Source organism: Typopeltis vanoorti, chromosome 13 (genome assembly GCF_054136105.1).
Source record: "Typopeltis vanoorti isolate ZY-2024b chromosome 13, IOZ_Tvanoo_1.0, whole genome shotgun sequence".
Taxonomy (NCBI): Eukaryota; Metazoa; Arthropoda; class Arachnida; order Uropygi; family Thelyphonidae; genus Typopeltis; species Typopeltis vanoorti.
Window position 1 is genome coordinate 109133089 of NC_143561.1, and position 18816 is coordinate 109151904.

The following is an 18816-nucleotide window of genomic DNA, read 5'->3' on the forward strand; positions in this document are numbered from 1 at the left end:
TGATAATGGGCATAAAAATAGGAGATAATGTAAAGATAAGATGTGGAGGAAAGATTTTAGAAGAAGTGGAAAGATTTCAATATTTAGGTAGCTGGATCTCAGAGTTGGACATTAGAAATAGAACAGGCAAAGCTAAATCGGCATTTATGGAAATGGAGAGAATTTTAATAAACAAGAATATTAAAATAGGTGTTAGAGTCGGAATAGTTAAAGCAGCAGTTTGGAGTATTGCAAGTTATGGAAGTGAGTCATGGACACTCAGAAAGAGAGATATGGAAATAATTAATGTGTTGGAAATGTGGTGTTATAGAAAGATGGAAAATATTAGCTATACAGAGAGAATATCAAATCAAGAAGTTTTAAGAAGAGTTGGGATGGAAAAAACACTGCTCAAGAATATTATGCAAAGAAAGACCAGATTTGCAGGACATCTTCTGAGAGGTTCTTTGGGACACCTGACAAGAACTATATTACAAGGGAAAGTTGAGGGGAAGAGAAGACGTGGAAAACCAATTAGACAGTGGTTCAATGACATCGTGAATGGACTTGGCTTAAGAATGATGGAGGCGACAGACAGAGAGAAATGGAAAGGAGCTGCTCATCTGCTGCAATCCTCTTGCTAGAGGATGCTACCAGACAACAACGAGAGTGGTGTGCCTGCCCACGATGAGTCCTTGGACTCCCTGGAGTTGTTGCGTAATAATAATAATATTGCTAAATAAGCAGTCTGTAAACAGTGAATCACATTGCTTTAAAGGAGCCTTTTTATAACATTGTATTAACAGTTGCAGCAATTTTAAAACAAACACATTTGTGATTATACTTGCACTGCAAAGTCTGTTAAGTCTAATTATTTATAAAAAGGAAATTTTTCTGAAGAAATCAACACTGTTTAACAACCTAAATTCAGAATCAAAACAACAAAAACCAATGCTCTATTTTTCATACAGACAGCAAAAGACATTAATATGTTGAAAGTGTTTTCACTTGGTTATACTATAAATTAAAGATGCCAAGAAATTATATTCTCAGTTTCATCCTTTATCCAAGTGTAAGTAAATAAAATTTGTGTGTGAAGTAACTGGGCTACTTGTATATAGAGGGGCTAATGACTTCACCTCACTTGCCTTAGTATCCCATAATGCAAAGCACACACAAGGTCTGGATAGTAGCTCTTCCCCATAATGCATAGCATTATACATGTCCGTAAGGATATGTGCTTTGCATTATGGGATACTTAGGCAAGTGATGTGAAGCCGTTAGTCTCTATATACAAATAGCCCAGTCGTGAAGTTACTTCACATGCAAACTTTGTTTGCTTACACTTGGATAAAGGATTAAAACAAGAACATAATTTCTTGGCATCTTTAATTTAAAGGCAGTAATAGACTTAGCTTGCAGAGGCATTAATAGAGTTAGCCTGCATGTATAATGCTATGCATTATGGGAAGGGTTACTACCCATATTTTGTATATGCAAAAACACAATTATATTATGATGCGATTTTGCAAACAACTTTTATTGTAAAAATACATAATTAAGAAATAAAAAGCACCTAACAGCTATGTATTAAACAGTTTATATATATATATATATATATATATATATATATTGTACTTTCTTTCATTAAAGGATCCAAAAGGACAAACATTATGATTTGCAAATACAGTTAGATTAACCACATTAATCTTCTATCAGACTATTTTTTCTGTATGATGATACTTTATGAGAGGCAGCATGGCTTCATGAAGGATAGGTCATGCCTTAGTAATCTAACTTTTTATAATAGGGAGAGAACCGAGTTGGATAAACAGAATGTCTACATGATGATACTGCTGGATTTTGCAAAAGGCATCTGACAGGATACCACATGGAACATTATTATTATTATTATTATTATGCAAACTGCAACAAATGGGGATGGATATGAAAGCAATATGGATAAAAGGGTGGCTGATGGACAGATAAAATAAAATAGTATATGGAGGAGCAGAATCCAGAAGGCAGGCAACTAATGATGTGCCACAGGGCTCTGTGCATGGACCACTGATGTTTAATTTGTATGTAAATGATATAAAAAATAATTAATTTGAAAGGATATTTTCAATTGTTTGATGATGATGCAAAGTTGGATAGGGTAATAGTTAATCAAGGTGATGTAGGGAGCTTGCAGGATGATTTAAATAAGCTGATGGTATGGGCAAAACATAACGGATGTCAGTTTAATGTGAAAAAGTGGCAAGTTACGCATTTTGGGATATAGATTGCACGTTGTGCACCACATTGAGGGAACTGTACTCCAGGAAATTGTATAGAGAACTGAAATTTAGAGGGCATGTTGCTAAAATAGTCAGGGTAGTTCATGGAATTACTTGGCTATTGAAGAACATACTAACAAGCAGAGTTAAGGGAATTATCATTCCTCTTTATAAAGCCTTGATGTGACCACATCTGGATTACTTTGGTCAGATCTGGTCACCTGGATTTCTTGGGTATGAGGAAGTGGTGGAGAGGATCCAGAGGCAAGTGACCAAAATGGTGAGAGGATTTGTAGATTGCAAAAGTTGGTTGATAGATGGAAAAAAGAGGGGGGGGGGGATATGATAGAAATCTTTAAGTTTCTTAAAGGATTTTATAGGACTGATGCAGGGAAATGTTTCAGCACTTGAGTAGAAGAAGCAGAACAAGAAGTCAAAATTGGAAGTTGGGTAAGAGTGTGGTTAGCAAGGGTGCGAGGACTAGATTTTTCACTTGGAGATTGGTGAAAGAATGGAGTGGGTTGCCTGAATCAGTTTTAAGTGCTTTGTCTGTTAATGGTTTCAAGGAGAGGTATGATAGATGGTGTTTATAGTTGAACTCCCATGAGTCTTAGGATTCCATGGAGATATGCCTGTGCAACAATAATAATAATAATAATGAGATTATGTATGTTTTATTACAATTAATGCATAATTAAGGTATAACTATTTCTTGCACTATGCCGTGAGCAGTTTACGAAGTTCTGATGTGAATCCCTTTACAAGAGACGAGATTCACATCTTCAGATGCAAACCTAAAGCAATTTTAGAACATGACTAACATGTCAATCTGGAATACCTGTTAAAGAGATCAAACATGAAACTTTTTCAAGCTTCAGGCATTCAATAATTAGGTGTCTCATACTTGGCAGAAATCATCTACTACCTAATGACATTTGCAAACATCCATACCCAACATAGGACTTCAACTCATAGCATGTTGGTTGAAGAGCAGATATGCTATCCACTCACTAACAAGGCTAGTTAAAATTAATTAAACATAACATATTACAGTAAAGAGAAATTCCAATTTTACCCTTCTACTTGTATAGTGCTTGTGATTGGTCAACTTCTGGTTCATGGCCTCAAGCAGCATCTAAATACAAAACAAACTTTTTAAAAATCATTTAACAAAATAGTTTCCATCAAAGATAAAGGAGAAACTATAAAAAATTAACTACAAATTTAAAAAACTGCTTTAAATTGTAAAGTGTATTTTATAAAATACATTTATTCCATCTCAGTGGCAACAATCATTTGTGGATGGGGAAAAAAGCTAGGTTGGATTTCCATACATCTATATGGATCTTACCCATGAAAGGCTATAAATCTTACCCATGAAATGGAATTGGTGGCTGGCATCTTTTAAAAAGGCAAGACTATTGAATTGTGCCAGTTTTAGTATCCACAGAACAGATACTTATCTAGGGGTGATAGCAAAATTATGACCTTGAATTAGGGTTTTATTGTTCAATTTCCTTATTGTTGTTCTTTGCTCTCACTATGTCACACGATACATAAGATGAAACATTAGTAAAATAAATATTTTTTATGTGATGATAATCCCTCTTGGGGGAGACCACACTCCTACCAGGCACGTCCCCTGGGTGGCGGATGGGGGAACCCAAATGGGTTGCTCTGAATAAAGAGCCATGGACCAAAGGATGTAGCAGAGGCATGGCAAGCTGGCTACATTATTATGCCAGTAACTTTCATGAGCAGGAGAAAGTCTACAAACCAAGATAGTGCTACTGCGTTCGGGACATCCGACGCGCCTACTCAAAAATCACATAGCATAGGTGAGAAATCAGCAATGTGGTCAGCCAAAGATGTGAAACATGTAGCCACCCTCAACATAAGATCACTATACCGACCTGGGAAATTGCAATTAGTCCAGGAAAATTTAAAAAGGCTGAAATGGAGTATTTTAGGTTTATCAGAGACACATTGGTGTGGAGATGGATTCATGGATTTACCAGAAGGAAGACTGTACTTCTCAGGAAGAAAAGATAACATACACAGAGAAGGAATTGCATTACTAATTGAAAAGAAACTTAACACTCAGTAATTGAAATAAACCCAGTGTCTCCTAGAATAATAACAGCCAAACTTCAAGCAAAAGAAAAAGGTCAAACAATTAAATAATCCAAATATATTAAGTGCCCATTCAGAGACAGTAACCATTCAGAGGAAGAAATAGAAAATTTCTATGAAGAACTACAACAGGAAATAGATAATCCCAAAAATAGAGAACTCATGATAGTGATGGGAAATTTTAATGCTAAAATAGGATAGTTCACAGCAGACAAAAAAGATGTGATGGGGAAATTTGGATACGGAGAGCTTAACGACAGAGGAGAACAATTACTCCACTTCTGTAAAGCAAACGATCTAATGATTACAAACACATTGTTCTATCAATGCCCTAATAATAAATATACATGGACATCCCCAGATGGTAATATAAAGAACTGCATAGACTATATCATCATAAACAAACAATGGAAAAGATCAGTAAATAATGTACGAACATTAAGAAGTTTTGATTTTGACATTGACCACGAAATATTAACTGCCAAAGTGAAGATAAAATTCAACAGGAAAAATAATATCAGAAAAGAAGAAAACATTAACCTATCAAAACTAAAAGATAGCTCAAGCAGAAGTCAATTTTTAGAACAGATGTGCTTGAAATTAAAACCCTCCATCTTCCAGAACAGCAGAAAATACTGGGAAGAAGGAAAAGAAACAGTGTTATCAATTGCAAAAGACACTCTAGGTTCCAAACCCAAAATAAACAAACAGTGGATAACCCAAGAAATCATAGCTACCATAGAAGAGAAAAGAGAGGCCAAGATACTTGTAAACCAACAAAACAATGAAGAGAATAGAGAAAAATACAGAGCACTAAAAAATAAAGTTGATAACCTATGCAAAAAAGCCAAAGAAAAATGGTTAGAAGAAAAAGATAAGAAATGCCAAGAAGCATACCAACAAAACAACCTAAAAGTCTTCCATGATACTGTAAGAGAAATTACAAAGGAATTCTTAGCAAAAGCAGTAACAATGATAAACAATAAGATGACTGAAACTGGAAATATTGAATATATAAGAAAAATCTGGTCAAACCATTTTAAGACTATCTTCCACCAAGGAAACAAAACTACAATGCCAACAATAGAAGAAAATAATGATCACCCAAAAATTTTACAAGAAGAAGTTAGATACGCAATAAAACAAATGAAAAACAATAAAGCACCAAGCACTGATACTATTCCTACTGAACTGTGGTCATATGGAGGCAGCATATCAATAGAATATTTAACAACCCTATTCAATAAAATACTACAAACAGGAGAGATCCCAGATGACTGGAGAACTGGAAAGATCATCCTATACAAGAAAGGAGACAAAAGAGACTGCAGAAATTACAGACCAATTAATTTACTAACACCCTCACACCTATAAAATATTCATAAGAATTATACAAAATAGATTAAAAAACACCTACGAAGAAATGATAGGCATAGAACAAGCTGGTTTCTGAGGAAACTATTCAACAATAGACCAAATTTTCACATTGCACCAACTAGCAGAGCTCAGCTGGGAAGACCATAAAGAACTATATTGTTGTTTTGTGGACTTTAAACAAGCTTTCGATAACATCAACAGAGAAATCCTTCTTAAAATTCTACTAGAAAAAGCAATAGACAAATATATAATACAGTTTCTGATAAAATATTACTCTAAGACAAATTCAATAATTAAAAAGGACATACTCACAACAGAACCCATAGAGATCCAAAAAGGAGTAATGCAAGGATGCCCATTATCCCCATGCCTATTCAACATATATCTAGAAGAAGTTGTAAAGAAGGCAATAGACAATGAGCCTGGATTCAATGTCAACGGTTTAAACATAAATAATATCAAATATGCAGATGATCTCGTCCTTCTTGCAAGAACCCAAAATGAACTACAAAAGTTGATCAACAAGCTAAACGAAACCTGTAAAACATATGACATGACAATAAATATACAAAATACAAAAGTGATGAAAATAGGGAGGAACAGAACTACCATCTCAGCCACCCTAAACGGAGAACAAATAGAACAAGTAGACAACTTCATATACCTTGGATCAAAACTAACAGAAACAATAGATGAACTCAAAACAATCAAACACAGAATAGCGATAGGATGGACCACCATGGGAAAATTACAGAAAATCTGGAAAACAAACAAGATATCTAAGCAAGCCAAAATCAAATCATATGAAGTAATAATTATACCAACAGTCATCTATGGAGCAGAAGCGTGGACAGTTAAAAAAAAAAGAGAGGAGAAAAAACTGCTGGCATTTGAAATGAAATGCTTAAGAAAAATAAATAGAACAAGTTGGATAGAAAAGAAAACAAACATCACAGTCAGACAAGAACTATTCTATAAAAAGACAATAATAGAAAAAATTAGAAAACAACAACTGAGATGGTTTGGACACACTGTACGCATGGACGCAGACAGACTTCCTAACGTCCTAATCAATACTTTTGCAACTGAAAAAAGAAGACTCGGAAGACCAAGAATTACCTGGCTGAAATTAATAAAGAACATCTTGGGATGCAGAACATATAAGGAACTTTTTCGAACAGCAAGGAATAGAGAAGACTGAAAGATCCTGCTCAAGAGAAGACTCAACCCGTCTTAGATGGAAGAGAAGAAGAAGAAGATGATAAATTCACTATGTGATTTTGATGCAGCTGGAAGGATGCATTTTGCTGTAGTAGAGCTTTAACATTTTTTCAATTTACATTTCCTGCAGTTTCAGAGATGTACAGGATTCTGGATTCATTGCAAAATTTATCTGAAATACTGAAGCAAGAGTGGGAGATTTTTGTGAACTTAATGAATGCTGCTGATTTGTTGTGAGATTAATTTTAAGCTCAGCCACGAGTAGATATGTTGGCATGAGTGGAATGAAATTTTAGACAGGAATGGTATTAGTCTCCTAGCATCCTTCAAGCTTGTTATCACCAATTTTAGTTTCCACATACCTAACTGATGAGCTTTATGTGTGTAATAACATCTGGAGATGTTAATGTCAGCTCTTTGCTTTATGCAGATGATGTTATACTTCTAAATAAATCCGCTACAAGTCTGCAAGATTCTCTGACTAAATTGAATAGCTGTTGTAATAGATATGGTATGAAGGTCAGCAATAAAAAGACAAAAACAATGAAAATAGGCAGAATCATTGAAAATGTCAACTGTGTTGTGAATGGAGAACCTGTGGAACAAGTAAAACATTTCAGCTACTTAGGCACGATTTTTACTGAAGATGGTAAATTAAATATAGAAATAGACAACAGAATCAGCAAAGCTGGTATGGTGGGAAGTCAATTGAATAAATTCATATGGAATAAAAAAGAAATTAGTCGGAAAACTAAATTAGCTGTATACAAGACAGTGTTCAAACCAGTTTTAACTTATGTATCTGAGAGCTGGGTCAGAAGTAAAACACTTGACCAAAGACTAGAGACCGCAGATATGAGAGTCCTGAGAAAGATTAGAGGCGTGAACAGATGGCATCAATGGCAATATCATATTAAAAATGAGGATATTAGGAAAGAACTTGACATTGTCAGCATCCAGGAATGTGTTAGCAGAGCTAATCTCAGGTGGTATGGTCACTTAAATAGAATGGGAGAGGAAAGATTAGCAAAACAAGTGTTCTCTGCCAGGTTGGCAGGAAAACGACCCAGAGGAAGACCAAGATATAGGTGGATTGATACGGTACAAAGTGCCTTAGACGATAGCAATATAAGATCTGATAATGTTGGAGTCTTGACAAGTAACAGACTGATTTGGAGGAAATTTGTAGATAGGAAGTTAGTAATGATGTAATTTTTGCATGTAGTACTGTCATATCCTGTACACCCCTTGAGGGTACATGGCAGGAATTTGATGATGATGATAACTTCTCTACATGAAATCTGAATATATACAGATAGGCTTAGGTACTGATAATATTAGACCAAAACATCCTAAAAATGATGGATAATAAGTATAAAGTATGCCATAGAGTCTAAGGCTATGATGAGTATATAAAAAGCATGAATCTGACACTCTCTCTCTCTCTCTCTCTCTCAACCATATAACAGACCAGACTTAAACTCTTTGGGGAGGTTTGCTCTTGATAAGACTTGAGAAACACTATAAGCAAATAAAGAAATAAAATTGAGATTAACTAATAACAGAAAAAAAAAAATTCTAATAATGACTTACAGTTTTATGTACCTACAAATGTAGGTCATTATTAGGAAAAACAAGAATAGAAAAAGTATTAATGGGAGTAGAAAAGATAAAATGGGACATCACAGGATTGAGTCAAGCTCAGACTTGGTGAAGTATCAATCTAAAGAAAGGACATTATAGTTATGGCATCAATTCAAGATCCCAAGGTGGAATTGGCTTCCTAATTAACTACTCCATAAAAGATCAAATACAACACATGAATTATATCACAAACAGGATTGCAGAACTCTATATTAAAATAAATAGATAATATAAATTAAGAATTATACAAGTTTATGCAACCTCAGTACACACACAGATGAAGAAAAGATGCATTTTATGAAACTCCATACCAACTACTAAATAGCAATGATACATTCTTTAAGATCTTGATGGGAGAGTTCAATGGTAAAGTGGGTATAAGCAATACACATCTAGCAGCAATTAGAAAATATGGACTGGGTCAAAGGAATAAAAATGGAGAAAGACTGATAGAATCTGTTGAAATCTTTCAACAGGAGGAATTCTACATAATGAATAGTTCAAAAAAAGGAAGAATCAGAAATGGACGTGACAAAGTCCAAATGAAGAAGTATTTAATGAAAGATTATATTTTAACCAACATAAAATATATTGTCCAAGGCAGATATAATAAATAGTTTCAATATAAATAATGATCACAGATCAGCAAGATCAAAAATTATAATTCACAAAAGATAAGAAAGAGAAATGGATGAAAAGCAAAACACTATTTATTTACCAAATTTATAAAAATGCAATGTTCTTCCAGAAAGAGATAGAATAAAAGTTTCATAATACTGATATGAATGAAGACTTGGATAAAAACTATCAAATAATAAGAGATCCAGTATATAATGCTAAAGATTGGTGGAATTAACTAAAAGAAGGGTGAAAGAAAATCATCTGAAGAAACTCTAAGCCCTCTCAAAAAGAAGAAAAATAAAAATAGATCTAGACAAGAGAAGAAGAATAGAATTCTCAAAGCTATGTCAAACAATAAGGAAAAGGATAACACAAGAAATTAGAAACTTCAGAACAAGTAAAATCATGATTTCAACAGAAAACAATGAATCTAAAGAGGAGTGAAAAGAGAATTGTCCTTAGGACAAAATAAATTAATAGCCTCAATGATAAAAATGGAGTACTAAATAAAGACAAGGAATAGATCATAAGACAAATAGAATCCTTCTGTGCCAAATTATGATTCCCAAGACTTAAACCAATATGAAAACAAAAATATAGTACCCCAAAGAAGAGGAAGAAATATGTCCCAATAAACATTGGGACATATTTCTTCCTCTTCCATTTGGGGTACTATATTAAGTTCAATATGAAATGGTAGTATGAGAGTGGAAAGATACCAGGTGAAGATGAGTTAGAGCTTCTGAAAGCAGGTGTATGTATGACTTTTACTATGTTAAGTAAAAGTCATACATCCTGTAACCCAGAAGAGAACACCTAAGAGTTGGAATAATGCTATCCTTGTCAGATTTTAAAAAGGTAGATAAGCTGATAATTTTTAATATCTTCTCTATTGGCCTCTTTTCAACAATATATATATATATATATATATATATATATTTTTTTTTTTTCCCCTAAAATCATTAGCAACAGAATACAAAACAAACTATATTTGTGCCAAACCTCCAGAATAAAGAAGATTCAGAAAACACTATAGCAATATTGATCATATTTATGTAATAAGACAAATGAGAAGACAAATGAATACCAAAAAACTCTAGGTCTGGCATTTATTGATTTTGAAGAAGCATTTGATTCAATCTCAATGTTAGTCATTTTCGAAATCCTAAAAAAAAAATTATATTGATATACTCAGTCATATATAAAAAAAAATTCAACAGCATCTATAAAATCAGGAACACACAACATTTCCTATTAAAAAACTGGAGTTAGACGGATACCATTTCACTTAAATTATTTACAGCAGCCATATAAGAAATTTTTAAAAATCTGGATTGGAAAAACAAAGGAATTACAGTAAATAGGAAAGAATTAAACCACCTATGATTTGCTAATGACATTGTTCTTTTAGGAAACTGGAAAAGAACTTCAACAAATGATAAATGAATTGAATACAGGAAGAAAAAAGGATTAAACATAGACAAAACAAAAACAGATTTTTGGTGATGTATAATAAATACATCACCAAAAATTCAGTACAGAAGAACAACAGGAAATTGATATAATAACCTCTTATGTTTACCTAAAACAAAAGATTACAGTAGAGAGATGCTACAAAGAAGAAATTATATGCAGAATTTAATTTGTTTGGACAGCTTGTGAAAGAAACACTGTTAAGCACCCGAAGGAAATATTCGTATCTGTTTTAAAAGAGAAATATCTGACAGTTGTACTTAAAAAAATATGACCAACAATTTGAGGATTACCTCGAGGAAAATGGAAAGATCGTTGCATGGTATTACTATTCTAGAAAGCTCAACACTTGTATCAGGACTCAGACCAACAGTACTAGGGTGAGAGAGAGAGAGAGAGAGAGAACAGTCACTAAAAGATCCAAATGGATTCAATGGGCAGGTCATACTGCAAGAAGTAACCCTCTAAAAGCAACAAAGCTGATATCTTAATGATATCCTCAAGATGGAAAGAGTTACAGGAAGAAAAAGAGACATTGGGAAGATGAGATTAAAGAGATGCTGCTCAATAGCATAAAAAAGATCAAGATAAGACTGAATGAATGAAGGAGGCCTTCATCCAGCAGTGGACAGAATATGGCAGATGATACCTGGTTATTAATTTGCTGGTTGGAAATGAGCATCGTCAGAGCACAAATTACAAATCTGCTTATCACATTTTTAATTTGTGCATTTAAATAATTGTAAAAACAATTCAAACTGTAACTGAAAAGAAGCTAATATCTTAACAAGGGACCAGATTTAGTTAATTCCAAAAAGTCAGCTAAATGTGGTCTTAGAACCATTGTCTCCTAAATGTTTGCTAATTACTCTAAAAATAGTTTCTCAGACCAACAACTTCTATTTTTAGAATCAGTATCAGTTATGAAGTACTCTTCCAACCTCAACAAATTCGGCTGCATTAATTTGCCAAAGCTGTGGGAGACGATCATTTAGCCTAATTTTTCTGAATTAACTTCATTTTTATCTAGTCCATAAATCTTGCATTATTCAAAACATCTTAAGCTTTGAGATCAACACAATCAGCATGCTAGCTATCTTCATACATTCTTCAAATTAGATGACAATGACCTAGTTTCTTTCATTGCTTTCACAATGCAGTGCTTTTCCCTTTGAAGTAACTGACTTTGCATGCAGTTAATGAAAGCTAACACAATAATATTGATAATGACAATAATTCATTTTAAGTATTTTAGGTCTTAGATATATTTTAAATAATACAGAATTATTTTTGTATCAAAAATGCATGAACTTAAAGCTACAAACAAATACCTCATCTGTGATTTTACCAACAGTAAGACAAGCTTCATCCATAATGGAAATCATTCCTTTGTGCTGTTCTTCTACTAAGCTGCAGATGATGGCATTATTAAAATAATCAATATTTTGCCAAGCTATACCCTCTCGCCTATATTCCTCTTGTTCTTGTTTGAGGACTAACTCAATGAACAGCTGCTGGAGCTTCTCATTGCAGTAATTTATGCAAAACTGTTCAAAGCTAGCAAAAAAGTAAAACAGAATAATTAGGTTCAAATAAACTTTTCTACTATTTAAATCAGCAAATCATGGTGCCAATATATTAATTTAATGATTAAATACTAAGGGAAATAAAATTTAACTGCAAATGTACATTTTACTGTATTTTCTTACTCTATTCACCTTCAAAACTACACCACGAAGATTACAAATGATTAGTGCCACTGTGATTTTTTAAAAAAATCATCCCTTAAAACCAACTCCAACAACGATTATACAACAAACTCCTTTATTATAGGACACCACCTATACTCATCCAGCCATTCTCCTTCTTGTCCTTTGCCAGTAATAAGATGCAAAATGGGATAATCTCTGTGATTCTTTCCATGATCTGATTGTTTCCATTATCCTGATTTACCTGCTCACATTAAATAAATTCCTACAGGAATTGATGCTTTCATCTCCTATTCCACCCAAAATTCCTGACATTTGTGGAGGGATAATATTAGTGAAAGACATGTTACAAGGTTGCAGAGGGGAAAAAAAAAAGTGTTTGTTATAATTTATTAGAGTTCCACCCTACCACTCCTTCTGCTAGAAGATGTGGTAGATGTGGATTTGAACCCACAGCTTCTTAGCTTGAGAGCAGATATGCTAACCACTCGACCAACCAGGCCGGCGTAAACTAGATAGAACCTATAAATCTGCTTGTGGAACGTGTACTTTAATATAATATTTTAGTATAATTTGTTAACATTCTTTGTGCACTGTTTCAATAATGGTGGTAGACACAGTTCAGTTTGACAATACATCATCACCAAGTCCTCAACCACTTAAGGACTATATTTTACGCAGCATACTATGGGATTTTGTGGTATGTGGTGACTGGGGCATGCTCACATCCTGGCAGTTAGAAATGTAGCAGGTGAGAGACTGGGGAGTGCACATCTTAAAATGTAGAAAATGAGAAGAACTTAGTAATATTGAAATTAGCATAAGACTTCGTCAACATTACATCGGAAACAAGTGAATGCCAATGGAGAGAGATAAATGAGTAGTGCTATCAAGGGTAAGGAAGATGAATCGCATGTGAATAAGAATATAAAATTAGGGTATGTAGTAGGTTTAAAAGATGGTGTTGATTGCAAGGATGAATGTCAAACAAGAATAGGTTGCTTACAGAGAGAGAGAGAGAGAATTATGGAAATGATAGAAAGGGAGAGAATAGGAGAACCAGGGAAAGAGAGGGAATAAGAGGGGTCAATGAGACAATGCATTAAACTAGGAATGGAGAGATGACAGGAAAGCAGGTTAGTGGGAGAACAAGGAGAGAGAGAGAGAGAGAGAGAGAGAGTGAGGGATGCAATGAGCAAGGAAAGAACAGAACGTTAAGAGATGTGATGTATGAAGATTTGATGATGCATGGAGCACAAGATGGAATACCAGAGGAGTGTTTGTCTGGAGGAATGCTAGTATAACTATGGGGTGAGGTGAAAGAGATGATTGTGATGGTGGATATAAATGACTTGAGAGGCAGTGTGAATAGTCGTGAGAGATCCCAGGTTCATGCTTGAGATTGTATAGCTTGAAGACAGAGGGAAGATAGTGAGCATGTTAACCATGTATGATAATGCAGAGCTGAGGAGAAGAGCATCAATAATGAATAGTATATAGTGAGAATGTGTGGAAAGAGGCTTGGAGTATGAATATGTAGATGCTTGGAGTGTATCTGAGGACAGAAAGAAACTGTATGCAAGAGCATACATTTGAATGAGGAAGGATGTAGGCACCCAGAAAGAATTTTCTCTTAATGAGTGAGTGTTGGTGCAGGGAAACTAGAATTATCATGAGTAGCCTCTTGTGAAAACACGTGTAATGTAGGATCCAGCAAAGGAAATAATGACAGGTATAGAAATATTGACAATACATTGATTTTTTTTTTTTTTTTAAACACTAATGACAGGGGTATCTGGAACAAAGGGGAAGAATGTATGAAGCTGATAGCCTCAGCCTGTCCAAAGATTATTGGGATATGTGAAATGCAAACACGGTTAACAGAAGATGATGCACTGGCAGGAAAAGAAGTAGCAAGGTATAGCATTTTTTGGCAGGATAGGAAGAGCAAATGCAGTTGTGGAGTACTGTTGATGATCATGGGTTGTCCTCTCAGAGTGGAAGATTTGGAGGGCAATGGCACTAATGGCTTTGGGAGTATATGATGTGAGAAGGAGGTGGACAGGACAGAATATTTAGTAAGGTATTACTATAAGCCAGGAAAAATAAGAGAATAGGATTTAGGCAGCTGAGCTTTGTGAATGTGATAAGAATGATCATTATGGGAGATTTTAATTACAGCAACATAATTTGGAAAGAGAAAACTGCATATAGCAGTAAAGGCATAGAATTCCTGGAATTCTTGAGAGACAAATGTCTTAGGCAACATGTAGTAGAAGGAACATGAGGTTCAGGAGTTTTGGATTTGGTCATAGGATTAGATTGGATTGTAATGGAGATGGCATCTCTGCTCCAAGTTGGAGAGAGTGACCATGTGGTTTTGACTTTGAGGATGATCAGACATGCAGGACAATCAATAGAGAAAGGAATTTATATAGAAATTATAAGGTAGGTGATTATAATCATATTAGAAATCAGCTTAGGGTAATTCCATGGATGAAGGAATTGGAAGATCGAGATATCAGAACACGGGATGTGATAAAATATTTATTAGCAGCAATGGCAAGTTGTATAGCTAGATTGTAAAAGAGAACACAATTTGCTGTAAAGTGGATGACAAACAGTGTCGAATGGAAACTGGTGAAAGAGGTTATGGCAGTGTTTCTCAACATTTTTTGGATCATGTCCCACCACAACGTTTCAAAAGATCTTGATGCCCCCCTAGCATAATAGTCAGCCAAGTTGTGAAAAGTATAATATAAATATGTACATGTACATTTCAAATTGCCCCCTGTGGAGCATATGCCCCACATTGAGAAACACTGGGTTATGGGATAGATAAGGAGAGGGATGGAGAGCATATGAGTGAAGAATACAAGACTAAGGCAAGGAGAGTGACTAGTATGGTAGGGAAGACAAAACTGAAATATGAAAAGAGATTAGCCCTGAGATCCAAAGAAAGTCCTAAGGAATTCATTTGTAATGTGGCCAGTAAGAGGAGAATTATAATTGTGGAAGATTCAGATGTTTTTAGACAAAAATGGAAGTAGAGGGACTAATGCAGAAGATATACTAGAGTTATTTAATGAACATTAATAAATGCATTCATTACGATATTTTCATGCTAGAGAAGTAGGTTTTAATACTAGAGAGATGAGGTAGGTCCAAAGTTTAGAAATGCAAGACTGTTTCAAATACAGTTTTAGTGTTTCAAATACAGAGTATTCTAGATGTCAATAAAGTTATGGGAGATGGAATTTGGCACAGGATTTGAGGGAATGTGCTAAAGCACTGACAGTTGCATTAACTTGGCTTTACAATAACAGTCTGGCTATGGGAAAGAATCCCAGGAGTAAAATCAGTGTAAGATACTTGAAATACATATGGGAGGGTCAAACTACAGACCAGTTTGAATTTCTTTTGGTTGTTAAGATTTTGGAAAAATTAGTGAGAGATTGTATACAGCATTGGATAATGTTAACTGTAAAGGTTAACATAGATTTGTTAAGGGACACTCTTGTTTTAGTAAATCTGACTGCTTTTTGTAATAAAGTAAAAAGAGAATTGATGAAGGAAAGGCATATTATAGTTTTTTCTGGATTTTACAAACGCATTTGACAGAGTGCCACATGTTAAGCTGATATTTTTAAGTTATATCACATGAGTTTAGATGTTGGGTTAGTGACATCTCAATACTGGGACCTGTATTGTTTAACCGTTATATCAATGTTTGCAGATTATGCAAAGTTGGGAAGAGTTATTAGTAACAATGCAGATATGGTAGCTTCAGGAGGATTTGAATAAGCTGGTCATATGAGCAAATCAATGAGGTGTCAATTTAATTCAGTTAAATGTCTTCAAGTTTGGGATACGTCAATGGGATACTGCACTGCTGGAGGAAGTAGGGGTGGCAAGGGATCTTGGGGTGATTGATAAAAAACCTGAAGTTCAGGAGAAATATTGCAAAGGTGGCGAGGTAACCCGGAAGCTTGCAGTAATATTGAGAAGGACGTGACCTGCAGAGATAGAAGAGTTGTGATTCATTGTATAATGCCCTGATCAGACCACACTTGGACTATTGTCCAAGTGTGGTCTGATTGGACTTGGATTTGAAAGGGATGAACCTTGGAAATAATTTGTTTTGTGCTCTCTAATTTTACTTTATTTTTATCATTATTTAAAGTGTTTTTTTTACATAATTTTATGTTCCAAATGACAGTACAGCAATAGATATAAAGGAACTGAAGAACAACTGTAAGTACACTGAGTTTTCAAACAAAAAAACTTACTTTAACATTGGCTGAAAAAAAGTGTCCGTGCACTATGTACAGACAGGCCTGCACCGTGAAGCAAAAATGGTAGCAACAAAGTCATGCACTGACAGAGTGCTACAAATCTCACTAACTCTGACAGGCCAACTGAAGTTCCAAAGTGCCATAGATGCAAGCTGGAGATTATGGACAAAAGCCTTCAGTACATTTTTGCTGCCAGTCAATGCACGCTAATTATGCAAAGATTGATAAATTGGTAATAAAACTCCTGACCAACCTCAACCAGAAATTCCTTTGTCCCCTGTGCCTCCCCTCTATTATACAGTTTCTAAATCTCAGAAAGTACAATAACACTCTAGAACAGCACCTTATTATACTTAATAATACAATCTAAAAGTATTGTAAAATTGATGCACTAGAAAAAACTAAGTGATGCACAATCAACATCTCAACACTGATGTGCTTACCACTAAAAATGCCAGCGAGCTTTGCAACCCACTGCCATGTCAGTCCAAGACACTATGGAGGCAGAGAATAAAAAATATGCCATTTCAACTCAGAAACAGATGTGATGCTATAAAATGATATCTACAAGCTGATGATAACAGCAGAGGTCTTGTTTAATGGACAAGATCCCAGCTGGCATGAAGTTCCATCATGTTTACCATTCTTTTATTTTGGTTTAAGATGATAAGAATACAAATGAAGTGGCCAAATTCCAAATTGATGATAATAATCTGAAAGTGTTATACCAGTCAGCATGATGTAGCATCACTGAATTAGAAAAACCAGAACAAAATTTTGAAATATTATGTATGAGGAAATCACAGTTAGGTTGTACAATACTGACGGTGAGTGGACTAATATTCTGAAATAACTATGTGCACACTATACAGTTTTATTGACATATAGACACAAAATTCCATACATTTTAAGAAGGAAAAAAAAAACATACCTATTATTGTCAAATATTTCGAAACCATATATATCAAGTACTCCTATGACTGTGTTTTTACTGTATCCTCTTTCATCAATGTGTACTTCAATTGCTGTGTTAACCATTCCAACAATCCATGAGAACAGACGTTCATATATAGCCTGCAATATTAAATACATATCAATTATAGCAACAGTTGTTTCAAATAATTCATTAAGGTAAATAAAATGACAACTTATATAATAAGCATGACTATATACAAAACCTTAACATCAGTTCAATGGAATAAAAACAAATACACTGGGGATGAATTAAACATTGTTTATGACCAATATTAGCATTTTGTTAATACTGTAGAGATTTGCAGAATTAGATAAGATGTAATGAGCAAGCCTGGTTAGAGGTTAATGGCTTTGCTAAAAATTTTTCATAATATTAAATGCTGAGAGGAGGAATGCTGAGAAAGTTTGTTGATGTATCTGCCTGTGAGAGTTAGTTTTTCTATAAATTGTGGGGCAATGGGAGTGTACAATTAGGGAAAAAAACAGAAAAAAAAATTAACAATTGTATAGCTTTTCTAGACTATGTGTGTCTGAAAAAGCTAGACTATTTCAATGTTTCAAATTAATATTCAAATAAAACTTCAAATATTCAAATCAAATTTCAAATAATGTTTCTTAATGTTTCAAAAAAAAAAAAAAAAAAAAAAAAAATTTTTTTTTTGAAACATTAAGTGACAAACTCATACGGTAACCTAACAAAAAATTAATCTATTCGGCAGTGTATAGATTATTTGGAATTATTGTTTCAACTCCTCTATAATGAATGCGCCCAAGTTTGAAAATGAAATAAGCGCATGCGCTATCTTTACCCTTCTCCCTTCTGGTAGCCAATCGTATGGTAAAACCAGTAGCCAAATAAAAGGTTTTATAAAAGATTATAAAAGAGTTCCTTATAATTATATTTTGATATTTAAAAAATATTTTTCTTATGTAAGATAAATTAACATTGTTGATTATGTGCAAATATTTCATGTTTAGATCATGAAATATTTGTTTAAAAATGACAGCCTTTAGAGGTTGATTGTCCTCTCATACTTTTTGATTGGAATTTGTACACAAGCTGTATTAATAAACGTTTTTGTGTGAAATACGCTTTTTTTTCTTTTTCTT

At 34.1% G+C, this 18816-nt stretch overlaps 1 protein-coding gene across 1 annotated transcript in view; it reads right to left on the reverse strand.

Moving 5' to 3' along the window:
* The window catches only part of LOC150100463 (unconventional myosin-Id-like), a 288786-nt gene that overhangs the window by 121805 nt on the left and 148165 nt on the right, over nt 1-18816 (reverse strand). The window contains exons 8-10 of the mRNA XM_090403250.1: nt 17663-17805; nt 12059-12284; nt 3334-3393 (exon numbers count right to left, since the gene is read on the reverse strand). Coding sequence (XP_090259376.1) covers nt 3334-3393; nt 12059-12284; nt 17663-17805 — 429 coding nt within the window. The remainder of the gene's footprint in view (nt 1-3333; nt 3394-12058; nt 12285-17662; nt 17806-18816) is intronic.